Genomic DNA, 13,878 nt, shown 5'->3' on the forward strand with positions numbered 1-13,878 from the left:
TCATTCTATGTTATAAGATTTCTATGGGTAGAACGTCCGCCTGTCAAACAGGATGTCTCGGGTTCAAATCCCGCCTGATGCGATCGCAAATTGATACTAAGACGAATACCGTAAACAATTGTTGGAAACCCTGCCATTTGGACGTTGAGACGTTTATCGTAACCCTCAGCACTCGGTCCGTCCCAAAAGTCATTAAGAAGAAGTTGGAGAGCAAAGACGCGTATGCAAATTCAACACTCACAACCGCCATAACAAAGAAACTCAACATTCCTACACTACACATAATAATTGCAACAAATTCCCATTATAACTGAGCCGAAACCGACGCGACGGTGATCGTTAACAAAAAAAAAACAACCAAACCGCACCCTACGCAACCGCAACTTTACTCGTTAACGCTCACCGTCAGACGGTGGTTTTGCCAACCGTTACACACGGTTACATGACTTTTCACCGGTAACGCGTTTTGGACTTTGCCCCCGGTAATGCACGCACGCACGCACGCACGATGATTGTAAAACCCCTCCTAAGGGAGAAGTAAAAATGACTATAACATCAAATATTTACTAACACAGGTTAAATCAGGATTGCCTAGAGAATTTTTTCCCAAGTCCGTACGAAAGGTGGTCTTGATGACCATCCCTACTCCACTTAATGCTTTATACCGAATACGCCTTATTATTAGACGGAAAAATCCCGGAGTATTTAATAACAATAGCAACACGACTGATCAGAGCCACGGAGAGTATTTAGCATCAAGTATCCTTAGTAATAATGAAAAAAGATAATAATGATGTTTACCTTCTTAATAGCATTTTAGAGACTTCCCAAATAGAAACTGATGTTAATGATTTTGTATCGAATTATAGTTTAATCGCCGAGAATCTGTGCCCCCAAAAAACACCCACCCCTCTGTACTCAGTTACTAATATTCAGTAATAAGGCTAACCCAGAATTAGACTTAGTTGATAAAAATAAATCTGATCACGATTATCAAATTCCGTCCTGGACTAATTTTTTGTCGTATGGAGGTCTAGTGATTGCATCTAGCTCTTTTATGGAGAAGATAAAAGTTTATAAAAATATATTTCAAACATTATCTATATAATAAAAAGCTGTTGGTTGGGTGGTAGGTAGGTAGGTAGGTTCGTCAACCGATTTTCGAGATTTATTTCTCTATTTTCTGACGCTTTTCGCGCGAGGGTCGCCTGGCATTTTTTTAGGTACGCTGCTATTCGCGTTTTCGCATCTAAAAATGCTCAAAATCTGTCGCCCCTGAGAGTTGGGCCGTGTTTGTCCCAACACGCAATACACCCGAAATTTTCTCTCTGTCTGCTGCGGATTTCGGAGGGTGGCGGGAGGGGTGGATCGTATGGGGTAGTTTCAGAAGGCCTGTGAGTTTTGGAAACAGGGAGGTGGAAGGGGGAAGGGGGGGTTCGGGTTCGTTCCGATTTTAAAGTCCCGTGGCCCTCTCGGCGAACGGTAATTATCACATATGGAAAAGGGGGAGGAAGGGCCTTACTGCGGTGGCTCGACTATGGGGTAAAGGGTACCACGGAAATACTCGCGTTGGAAAGGAGGAGGGGAGTACTACGGAAATTCTCGCATGGGGAAAATGGGGAGGTGTACCATGGTAATTATCACATGGGAAAAGCGGATAGGGGGTACCACGGTAATTATCACATGGGAAAAATGGGGAGGGGTACCCCGGTAATTATCACATGGGGAAAAGGGGGAGGAAGGGCCTTACTGGGGTGGTTTTACTATGGGGAAAAAGAGCACCACGGTAATTATCACATGGGAAAAAGGGGGAGGTGGGTACCACGGTAATTATCACATGGGAATAAAGGGAAGGGGTACCCCGGTAATTATCACATGGGGAAAAAGTGGAGGAGACAAAATACCCTAGTGATGTTGTAAAAACGTTCGTTAAACTTCGAATTTTTATACGAATTAAATATCTCAACTCGATTAAAAATACAACTTCTCAATTAATTGATGGAAAGAAAAAAAAGTTCAAAAAAATGAGTAAAATAGTTAAATACGCTATTGTTGCTCTAAACAGTATTGGAGAAATGAACCAAATTTAAATGAACTTTTAGTAAAATAGTTTAAAAAAATAATTTTGTTCTAATTAGTATTAAAAAATGTACCTGAGAAATTGTTCTTTTCAAAACAATTTAAATAAATTTTGCTAACTTTTTGTTTATTTTTTGTTAAAATGAATGGTACAAATTAATTTTAATTCCTTTCCATTGTTTTTAAAAACGAATAAGTTCCTAAACAAGTTCGAAAAGAATAAAAACTATTTTAAAAGTCATGTAAATGATTGTCAATTTTTCATCAACTTTAGTAAAAAAAAATATTTTCTTCAGTTAATATCAGTAAATAATAATTAAAGAAACATGTAATTATTATGATGGATACCCTAATTTCAATTCTTTAATTTCTATCAGTTAAAAAGAATCATAAAATAAGGTTATAGTTTCCAAATATTAAAGGGCGCGTCCTAATAGGCCGATAAAAATATTTCTTTCCCTCACTACTAGAGGATTTCGGAAAAGGGAAGTCAGTCTGTGACGTTTGTTCAACAGCAGCGCCATCTATGTACAGATATCAAAACTATAAAAAATGCTGTTTTATTTAAATGTTATTTAATTTACATTTATCAAAAACATTAACAAACCTTTTCTTTGGAGAATCCATCGCTTCAAACTTGCCGATTCGCGAATTGCGAATTCGTTAGACTGCAAAAAAAATCGTCGAAGTTGGCCGTAAATTCCGAGGGTTTACGTGGGGACGTACTGATGGGAAGTCTCCTCGTAGGATAATATTTTTATCGGCCTATTCCTACGCTGCATTAGCGAAGCAGAGTCGCGGAGGTCTAGAGTGACGTCACGCAAGCGAGACTGCGTGAGAGAGAAAAAAATTGAAAATTCCGAACCGAGCGTGAGCACCCGTTGCGTCTAACCATCGACAAACTACTTCCTACACGACTTGTAATGTAAGCCTATACATTTTCGTTTACATACTGCCGCGCCAAAATTTCTGGGGACGGCCAGCGCCACCCAGTGAATTTTCTTGCATTTAAGAATCGCGTACAAGATGGCAGCCTCCATGGAACACGAACTCGAGTTATTAAAAAGTGAGAAATTTGTAGAGTTACTTACTAATTAATACTAAACCATTACAAAATTAATACGAAATGTTATTGTTGCTCTAGGTATTATTGAAAATAGATTTCCATCGATCCTTTGTGAGAGTATAGATAAATTAGACGATGCCTTAAATAGCCCTAGAAGTGATAATTCAAAAAATCTCATCAAGTTGTTAATAAGAAATAGCTATTCATTAGAATATTTAGAGCTAAAAACCACGAGTAAGGAAGTCATTATGAATTCCTTAATAGAGTAATGGCAGTGCTACGTCACACGACGTCACCCATGCTTTTTCCTACTCATAAAAAATTCGCGCCATGGCCAAAGCTACAGAGTGCTACTACTCTATAGTTGGAAAGGGAAAGTATTCAGTCAGAATAGGGCTTATCCTTCAAAACAAGACTTTGCAAGAGAAAACCCAGGCCATTATTAACCAAATATGTCAGTCACAAGTAAGTGTTCGTTGAAATGTTATTATTTATTAAAAAATAATATATACACTTAAATTTGTATAACATGATTATAGAATGCACTCTTTGATTCCGCTACAATCAATGTGGTAGCAGCAGCTTTTATAAGAAGATTCGTAATGGTCATCAATTATTATCTTCCATCTGCAAAAAAAAGAACGTGGAAAATTCTAGGAATTTGTTTAAGGAAAAGGACAATATTTCTGAAGAAGGAGTTCACTATGTAGGTGGCTTTGTGTTGCAAGCTATGAAGAAAAAAATCATAAAAATTGGAGGAGTTGCAGAAAGGGATGTGCTCAATAGTTTCAGGTAATCATTATTTGAAAAATACCGATCCGTAGTTGCCGGTTTAGTGTTTCCATAGAGTTCTTTTTCAGTTATACGCTCTGGTTTTTAAGATGCCTTCTTGTATAGTAGTTAAATGTCAAAATAAATCTAAAAATTTTAAGTTATACTCTATTCCAAGTCATATAAAACAAGAAGAAATACAACGAAGCCTTGGCAAAACACTCAAAGGGCCAGGAGAATGTTCGTAATGATTTATTTAGAGTTTGTGAAATTCATTTTCAACCTGATTGTTTTAAACCTAAGTTAAATTTTCCAAACGCGAGAAATACATTGAAAAATGACGTGATACCAACCCTACATCTCGACACACAGTCAGATCAATTCTTGTCACTCGGGTGATATTTCAAATCTATCAGTACCTAGAGAAAACTCATCAACTTCGCCAGATATTTCAAACACAATAGCTGTTTCAATCAGGTCACTTTCAACCCAAACAGAAAATAGCTATAATTTTGCAAGATCAATTTCAACACAAACGGAGAATAGTTATAACTCTGACGTAGAAACACAAGCTGATGAAAATGAAATTGTAAATGAAATAAAAGCCATGAATGACCAGATTTTATCAAATATTTCACTGGATCATTCATATGCCATTTTTGCAGATGATTTTATTCATAGTAACCGGAGCTCATATAATTGTAATAATCACACAGACGGTGATGAGTGCGTAAAGACACCAACAAGTACTCCTTCAAATAAGTTACATTCTACACCAGCTTCAGTGAAAAAGTCAAACTATGGAATTTTCTCACCACTAAGTAGTATTACTGAAATTACACCGGCTACTGAAAAAGGATCCCTATATGAACCCAGCTGTAGCTTAATTGACGATACATGCAGCTCATTAGATACTTTAAATGACAACGTGACTGAAGAAGAAAATATTGTCAAGGATAAGAAATTTATTGTTTTTGAAAGTGCGATAAATAAATTTCTGTATCGTGTTTTATGCCAAAAACTGGAGTGTAAAAGTGTTGTAGATATAAGTACAATTACCAAATCTGAAAATGAAGGAAGTATGATAACCGTGAAATTCAGTTGTCTTAATGGTCATGAAAATGTATGGAAAAGTCAACCACTTTTAGGTAAGATGCCCGCTGGTTACTTACTGATAGCTTCGTGTGTCTTACTTACGGGTAGTACATTTCACCTAATACAGTCATTCCTGGATTATTTTGGCATAAAGGGAATTAGCAGCACCACATATTATAATATACAACGCTCTATATTAGTACCAGAAGTAAAGTTAATTTGTCAAAACGAACAGGTTAGTATGTTCACAGATGCAAGAAGCACAGATGTATTAAAAATGTCTGTGGATGGAAGATGTGATAGTAGAGGTCACTCAGCTCGTTTTTGCACTTACACCTTCATGAGTCAGGAGTCTGACAAATGAATTCACTTTGAAATTGTACAAAAAACTGAAGTTGACTATAAATCTACTAATATGGAATTGGAGGCCTTGAAAAGGTGTATGAATAGAATGAAGGAAGAAAATATAAAAATTTCACAATTAACAACTGATAGGCACACTCAAGTTCGTGCATATATGAAGAACAGCCACCCGGATATTGATCATCAGTTTGATGTTTGGCACCTTTCAAAATCTATAAGAAAAAAACTAACAGCTGCTGCTGCTGCAAAAAAAAAGAAAACTTCCGAGCTAGAGGAATGGCTGAAATCTATCAGTAGGCATTTATGGTACTGTGCGGAAAATTGTGAAAGAGATTCTGATATTTTGGTAGAAGGGTGGAAGTCTATAGTATATCACACAATCAATGTTCATACATTCCCTGACCTTACTAACTTCACACAGTGTGCTCATGAACCCATCTGCGAGGAAGTGACCCGGAAAAAAAATGGCTTAAACCTAATAGTGAAGCCCATGAGGCTCTAAAAGCGATTGTCAACAATAAGTTGATATTGAAAGACCTTCGACAAATCAATAAATTTTCCCATTCTTCAGCTCTGGAAAACTACCACAGTTTAATGAATAAATACTGTTCAAAAGACAGAGATTTTGAAAAAGAGGTTTTGGAATGCGGAACAATACGGACAATTTTAGATCACAATAACAACACTGGCAGACAAAATCTTTATGAAATAGGACCTGGAAAAGAGAAGGAAGACTTCCACTTTTACTATTCCTAACCTACTGGCGAGTGGCTTGCTAGACCTATTAAGGAACCTAAGAGCTTTAAATATATTTATCAAATCCTGGAAAAGATAGTCCGAAGACAGCTTTGGGGTAAAAGGCCACTCGAAGTGAGAAGAAATATGGTTTAAAAACATTTAATTAAAATGTTACAATTTAAAAATATAAACGCTAGCTTTCGGGTTGAAACCCCTCATCAGGCATCTGTTACTCCAGACCCTGAAGATAGGTTTCAATCCGAAAGCTAGCATTTATATTTTAAAATTGTAACATTTTAATTAAATGTTTTTAAACCATGAAGTATAGACCTTTATAGTACAAACTAATAACAATAGATTAAAGTTGAAAAATTCCATTTCTTTTAAAAAAATATTACATTAATATTACAATGCTTTTGTATTAAAACAATAACTATTGTTACTTGCATTAAAAATTAAAAGGATATTTCTAGTAACATCAAATTCCATTTTCTTACTAGATTAAGTATATCACAATTTTTTATTCAATTTTATTAAGCAATTAAAATGACTTCTAGAATTAAAAATTTAGATTTGTGTTGCTGCTAGGCTTTCAATTAAGATTTTAAAATCAAATTTCAACCAAACTTTAAATTTATTATGGGGGCGCTAGGTTAGATGCATCACAATGTAATGACAAAATTCTAGGAGCTTATTTTGTTTTGGGAGGACTAGGTTTATCACAATATAAAAATGAAGTTACATTTCAATTTAGGCTAGGTAATTAACAGTTGTAAAAATGTAAATTAACTTAAAATGAACTTTCATTTTTATGTGGACTAGGTTAGATAAACCGCAATGTAAAAATGTTAATAAAACCTTCTAAGAACTTTTAAATTTATTTTTATGTGGACTAGGTTAAATGCATCACAATGTAAAAACATGACAAAATTATAGAAGTTTCTAATTATTTTTTTGAGGGACTAGGTTTTTCAAAATAAATAAATTGAAATGTAATTACATTTTTATAGACTTGGGTTAACTAGGTTAGATAAATCACAATAGTAAAAATGTAAATTAACTTTAAAATTTAAATGTGGACTAAGTTAGATAATAAGACTGAAGGGTAAATACTTAGGGAAAATGCCATGCCTTTCAAAACCAAAATAGTTATTTGAGTTTTCTTCTGGAAACTTCTTCCTACTTTGAAGTAACGCACACAAAGGTATTCTTCGTCGGTTTTTTTCCCCATATGATTTGTATCATATGTGAAAAATTTCTGTACGCTTTATACCTATTGTAACATACTTCCTGGATACCCTTAATCAAACTGACTGGTAGCCAGCCTGGTAAAGTATGCTAGACAAAAACTTACAAAAACTAATTAAGCTAAGGCGTTAACTGTAGGAGAATAAACGGGAAGGATCTCTAATGAACAAAATGTTAGGAATATTTAATTGAACACTAATTGAAAGTAATTATACAAAATGACTATGATTGTCTCATTGGTGTAAGCCTACTGAATGTCCGCTAATTAACTGTTAAATGGGCCTAGGATTATACAGAAAATAATACTCCTATGGTTACGTAACCCTAAAATAATCAGTGCACTGCCGCTATGTGGAAAATGTAATACAACAATAATATTATCTGAGTACTAAACTCGGATGACTAACTTAATGAGTCTTAATCGTTCGCCACAATATTAAATAACTTGGGTATACGAAATACCGATCGCCCACTGCACCTAACTAAAGCCACCTAGTGGAACGAATCCTTGGCTTGTGCAAGTGGGGAATTAATAGTCACAGTACTTATCTCATTCATGTGATGGCGTCGCTCATTGTCTCCTTTGTCAATTAGCAGCAGCGGTGATTGTAGGTGATCTTACGGCATGGCGATACGCGGGCCTTGGATATTTCTTACGTCGAACTATTCGAGAACTTGAAGTCGTTACGGCACGGAACGCGCTGCAGTCGCGAACTCACATTACGGCCGAACTAATATGTTCCGGTTAGCATATACCGCGTGGAAATATCACCGCACCATTACACTGAGAGAAATTTCTACTGCATAAATTACAGAAAATATCTGGCAAACCATCATTCCAGAAATGTTCTGATTTCTTTACAGATATTTCCATAATAAAGGTTTACAGAAACCAACTGCTTTTTTAACAGATAAAAAAATGTTTTTCACTTACAGATTAATTATATAAAAATTACAGATATTTGTATTGTAAATAATACAGAACAAATATGTTAAATAAAAATGTAACTTTTTTTAAAAAAATCCATGTTCTGTACATATTAAAGAATGTTTTATTTAAAAACTGAACAAATTGTGTTTTTATAAAACGGACTTCTGTAAATATGGCATACATTTCTGTAGGACAAACTGAACAACCTGTGTTTTTATAAAACGTACTTCTGTAAATATGGCACAAATTTCTGTAGGGCAAACTGAACAACCTGTGTTTTTATAAAACGAAATTCTGTAAATATGGCATACCGTTCTGTAGGACAAACTGAACAACCTGTGTTTTTATAAAACATACTTCTGTAAATATGGCATACATTTCTGTAGGATAAACTGAACAACCTGTGTTTTTATAAAACATACTTCTGTAAATATGGCACACATTTCTGTATAACAAACTGAACAACCTGTGTTTTTATAAAACGAAATTCTGTAAATATGGCATACCGTTCTGTAGGACAAACTGAACAACCTGTGTTTTTATAAAACATACTTCTGTAAATATGGCATACATTTCTGTAGGATAAACTGAACAACCTGTGTTTTTATAAAACATACTTCTGTAAATATGGCACACATTTCTGTATAACAAACTGAACAACCTGTGTTTTTATAAAACGAAATTCTGTAAATATGGCATACCGTTCTGTAGGACAAACTGAACAACCTGTGTTTTTATAAAACATACTTCTGTAAATATGGCATACATTTCTGTAGGATAAACTGAACAACCTGTGTTTTTATAAAACATACTTCTGTAAATATGGCACACATTTCTGTATAACAAACTGAACAACCTGTGTTTTTATAAAACGTACTTCTGTAAATATGGCACACATTTCTGTATAACAAACTGAACAACCTGTGTTTTTATAAAACGTACTTCTGTAAATATGGCATACCGACACCGTTCTGTAGGACAAACTGAACAACCTGTGTTTTTATAAAACATACTTCTGTAAATATGGCACACATTTCTGTATAACAAACTGAACAACCTGTGTTTTTATAAAACGTACTTCTGTAAATATGGCATACCGACACCGTTCTGTAGGACAAACTGAACAACTTGTGTTTTTATAAAACGTTCTTCTGTAAATATGGCATACAGTTCCGTAGTACGTCTTATGTGTTGCAAAAAACGGAATTCTGTAAACATTTCAGATAATTTCGGTAAAAAACACTTAACCCAGATTTTCTGAAATACTTTGAATTCGGTTTTTTAAGGAAACTTCTTTTGAAAAACGGACATTCCGTTGTGATAAAAAACCTATATTCTGCAAATATTACAAAATATTGGATACAATTTCGAAAAAATCATTTATTCATGAGCCAATTTCCTAAAATTACTACAGGATTTTATTTTTAATTAATATCCAAACATATTGGGATATTTTGTTTATATAAAAAAGATCTTCACGTTTATAACCTCTTTCGGATTCTCTGGATTTATCTTGGCGATGCATCTATAATATTGAAAGAAAATTAGTTAAACCTTGACCTCAATAATTTATGTTTAGTAGTAGAGTCAGCCCGCATTCAAAGAAAGGACTTATTATGCAAGGAAAGATTATTCCCTCTTAATGTTAATACGGGTTGCCAAAACGTTTTCATTTAAAAATTCCCCAACTTTTCCCTGACCGTCTAAAACAATTTTCATGGACCAATCAGTAGAGTAGCTAGGGGGGGCGGCACTTTTCACTTCATGGCAACTGAAGCGACGGTCAATACTCCATTTTAAACTAGTTTTGAAAACTATTTATCTGCAAAAGGTCTAGCTACGCCACTGGGACCCATAACTTCTTTTGAAGTGGTAATTAAATATGAACAAGAGCACATAATATGCTGACATTAGAAAGCTATAAAGAAGTTAAAGACAGTAAATCTAATGTGGTCACCGGCCAGTGATGGTCGTTGTTCTACCCCTGTGAGAACAGTGTCAGAATCTGACAGGCGAGATGCGCGAAACTTCAAAGGGAGAGGAGCGTGAGAGGAGTTTCACAAAGTACACGTTTCAGATTTGTCAAAAAACGTCCAAAATATTAGAAAATAATTCAATATTATTGTAGTACAGTCCAAAAGAAATAATTCAAACAATGTCATCTTCACGAGTTCTACTACAGTCGAACTATGGTCCCCAGAAAGCTTAGTATGGTTTGCACAATCTTTGCGTCAATGTCCGCCATGTGTTCTACGGCACCCACTCCCATATAGTAAAATTTAGCCAACGGGTTTACTTAATACAATAGGTGTTTCAATAAAATAATAAATTCAAATTAATTAAGCTTACTTTTAAATTAGTGCCTCACCACCTAAGCTCCAGTCTACGTCACTATTTACATTCCTTAACATAAAAACTGGAACATTAAAATCGTATAACTTTAACTTACGCTGCGCTGCAGTTTCGACACTAACTTCAGTCCGGAGTCATGAGCAGTGTTGCCACTCTATGATTTACAAAATTCCAAGATCGAGCTCGAAAAAATGGCAAGAAATGACAAGCGCGAAATTTGAAAGCAGAAACGAAAATTAAGCGTGAAAATTTTGTTTTATACAGGTCACCATGTTTTATAAAAACAAAGTAGTGGGCTCAAAATGACTAAATTTAATTACATAAATTAACTATTTATGTTTTAAATTAATCTTGTGCACTGGAAAAATTCGTCGTCTACGTTATTTTAATTTTGGTAATTTTTGCGCAAGTTGTTAAACTGTAATTTAAAAAATAAGACATTCGGTTACCATAGAACCTTGCAGCGGCCAACGCGAGAAGTTCGCTAAACTACTGGATTTCCGTCTGCTAATTCGTCTACTCACAGTCTAGAGTAGAGAAAAAACAACGCAATTTTATTTGATGTTGTGATAACTGACCGCTCTTTTTCTGATACATAAAAATAATCACGTGCTTGGTTGATACTTTGCCGTGGCGTTGTTGATTTCTTTTTTTTTGCACTAAAGGTTTGAATAGTTCTTTCTATAAAGTAACATGACCTTCTTGTTTTAATGTAGCTATTACGTCACTGCATTTACCTTCTCCAACACTACGAGCGCGCGCTCGCATCACGAGGAGCTTCCTATTTTCTAACGCTCGTGCAAATCGCGCGTGCTAAGATAATTCCACCAAAGCTCAGTCTTGTGACGTAAGAGCAACATGTTATACTTCTACTTTTAACAAGTTGGGTAAGCGTAAAATATTTATAGAAAGAACTATTATAAAAGAGGTGAGAGTTGCTTGTCACGAGTAGCGACCCGCACAGTCATGCTGCCGTGAGCGACATTTTAAATCGTGCCTAGCTTGTGCGACGACGATAAAACGACCTGACGGATGACAAAGGCTCCGTATGCTTAGGTGGCAAATCTTTGGTGTGGGATTTCACCTAATCTGCTATAGGGTTTATTTCTCAGTAGCATGAATGTTTCATAAGTAAGCCTATCATCAAGAATTAACTTTTTAATTTATTTTAAAAAAATTGGTTTACAAAATTGAAACAGTAAAAATTAGTGGAGTTTGTAAAGAAATTCCCCAAGAGACGAGCCTAGTAGGAACGTGTTCAAGACGGCGGCCGCAATGGCTATGCGTTGGCTGATGTATTCCACGGAACGCGGCTACCCGGTTACTTTCAAAAATTTCCGGTCAGTTGCGGGTTCCAGGGCCAAGCCAAGAGTTTCAACAGCCAAAGCACAGAACTGGAAGGGATGACCGAGGCCCACATTTATATGGCGTTTTTCTTCAATTCAGCCTGGATGGCGGCCCAGAGAGGGGCGCCAGAAGACGAAGCCAAATACGAAGGCGCTATGGGGTCGGAGCATGTGAAATCCCATACTAATGATTTACCACCGGACCAAGGGACAAGGGTCATGCCATCTGGGCGTTTGCCGTCGTCCCTCGACAAATTGCGGGGGCTCGAGGACGGAGGGCACACCGGCGGACATGTCACGAGAGCGCGCCGTACGATGTCGTTGACGGCGGCGTGGCGGGACAGACGACCAGCGTTTTTTTTTTTGCAACTTTACCATGGGTCCCGAATGATTCGACATGGGCACCACAGTTGTAGATGCGCGGAATGCAGATATGAATAACCAAGCGAAGACCGATGGCGATTCTAAAAGAATTATCGTCGAGATGAGTACCCAGTGACGGAGAAGGAAGCGCGTTCAGCCAGGCACCGGATTCCTTTGAAACGACAGATAGGAGCCGCGCTTTATCGTGGTCGCAAGAGGCGCGTTCCGTTAGGTGCGACAGTGGCTATCATAGGCTTATGGTAATAACCGCAGAAATTTAGAAAATTTCGTTTCTATAAAATATTTATATTACAACTACGGATATGCACGTAAAACTTACATTAAATAATTGTAGGGCAAATTACAAGACGAGATCTGTAATTTTTGCAGTTTTTGGTGAAAATTACAGTGCCACAAATAAACATATTTGGTCATTTTAACAGCCAAAATCGTTGATCATGGATTACAAAAATAGTTCTGTAATCTCTACAGTTCTAAGTACAAATAACAGTTCTTAGTACAAATAACAGTTCTGTAAGTAAAATATACATAAGGATATTGTACAAAAATAAAATGACTGAACTGTTTTACTTGCTTACAGAAACGTACTGCAAAAATTTCGCACACATTATACTGTACAAAAACTCTGTAGAAAGTACAGAAATTTCTCTCAGTGTAGTTAGACAGAACTTAGCTCCACCGAGCTCCGAGCGAATCTCTTTTTCACAAATCCCATGGTTTCTCTTCAATTAGGTCCACATTCCATTAGTACCATGACTGAGAGTTTGGAAAGTTTTGGGGAAAAATACATAGCTTTGACAAGTATTTTTACTAGGCTACAACAATAGAACTAACTTTAAGAGATCCTTCCAGAAATATTTACAAAAGGGATTATAATGGGTAGGCCCAAACTGATTTCACCAGGCTGGCGCCATTCAATTTACGCTGGAGAAAAACAAGTTGGCCTAGTCCCATATTCTATTTTTAGAACCACTAAAATATAGTTGAGTGGACTTAACTATTTCGTCACACTATATGTCCTAAAACAAAGAAATGATTAAGCAACGATAAAAAACTTAAATTATATTTAAAAATATTTCACCTATTTGTTAAAATTCTAGGAGGAGCTCCACGTCTCCTTAGATGGTAATATCCGTTATAATTTATATTTAAAACTCCTCTATTCAAACAAACGTGTAAAAAGGCCTCATGCTCCGTGATGCAATTAATATTTTTGCCACAATCTTCATACATTTCTTCCATTGTTCTTTTTGCACTTCGACGGGGGGACGGCTTATAACACAACCAGATGAAATCGCGAGCGCGAAATTTTTCGTTAGCAATAACGCATATTTAAAGTACTGGCTAGACTCGGGACGAGTGACAATGACATTTCCACACGTGTATCAAACGTTTTTTAATACATTTGCGAGAAAATGATAATAAAACAAATAATATAATTGATATTGTTTTGCAAAATTTAATTTCGCAAGAAAGGAATCGAGTCCTAAGGGGGGGGTTGAACC

General features: G+C 35.9%; 2 protein-coding genes and 1 long non-coding RNA gene across 4 annotated transcripts in view; 2 read left to right on the forward strand and 1 right to left on the reverse strand.

Annotated features, from left to right (window-relative positions):
- Positions 1-13,878, forward strand: part of LOC149951746 (uncharacterized) — an 81,297-nt gene that overhangs the window by 36,851 nt on the left and 30,568 nt on the right. The gene's annotated exons all lie outside the window — the stretch shown is intronic.
- Positions 5,427-5,876, forward strand: LOC149951749 (uncharacterized). Its single transcript, XM_090169663.1, has one exon. The coding sequence runs from the start codon at positions 5,427-5,429 to the stop codon at positions 5,874-5,876; it is 450 nt and encodes a 149-aa protein (XP_090025789.1).
- LOC149951750 (uncharacterized) lies at positions 9,743-10,789 on the reverse strand. Its single transcript, XR_016479871.1, has 3 exons — positions 10,766-10,789; positions 10,641-10,694; positions 9,743-9,816 (listed from the first exon to the last, which is right to left on the reverse strand). It is a non-coding gene; the product is annotated as an uncharacterized LOC149951750 (long non-coding RNA).

This window comes from Leiobunum rupestre, chromosome 3 (assembly GCF_980474605.1).
Source record: "Leiobunum rupestre chromosome 3, qqLeiRupe1.1.hap1, whole genome shotgun sequence".
Classification (NCBI taxonomy): domain Eukaryota; kingdom Metazoa; phylum Arthropoda; class Arachnida; order Opiliones; family Sclerosomatidae; genus Leiobunum; species Leiobunum rupestre.

Bases quoted from the DNA above. Each gene is read 5' to 3' on its own strand.
- LOC149951749 (XM_090169663.1), top strand. From the start codon at position 5,427: ATGGAATTGGAGGCCTTGAAAAGGTGTATGAATAGAATGAAGGAAGAA.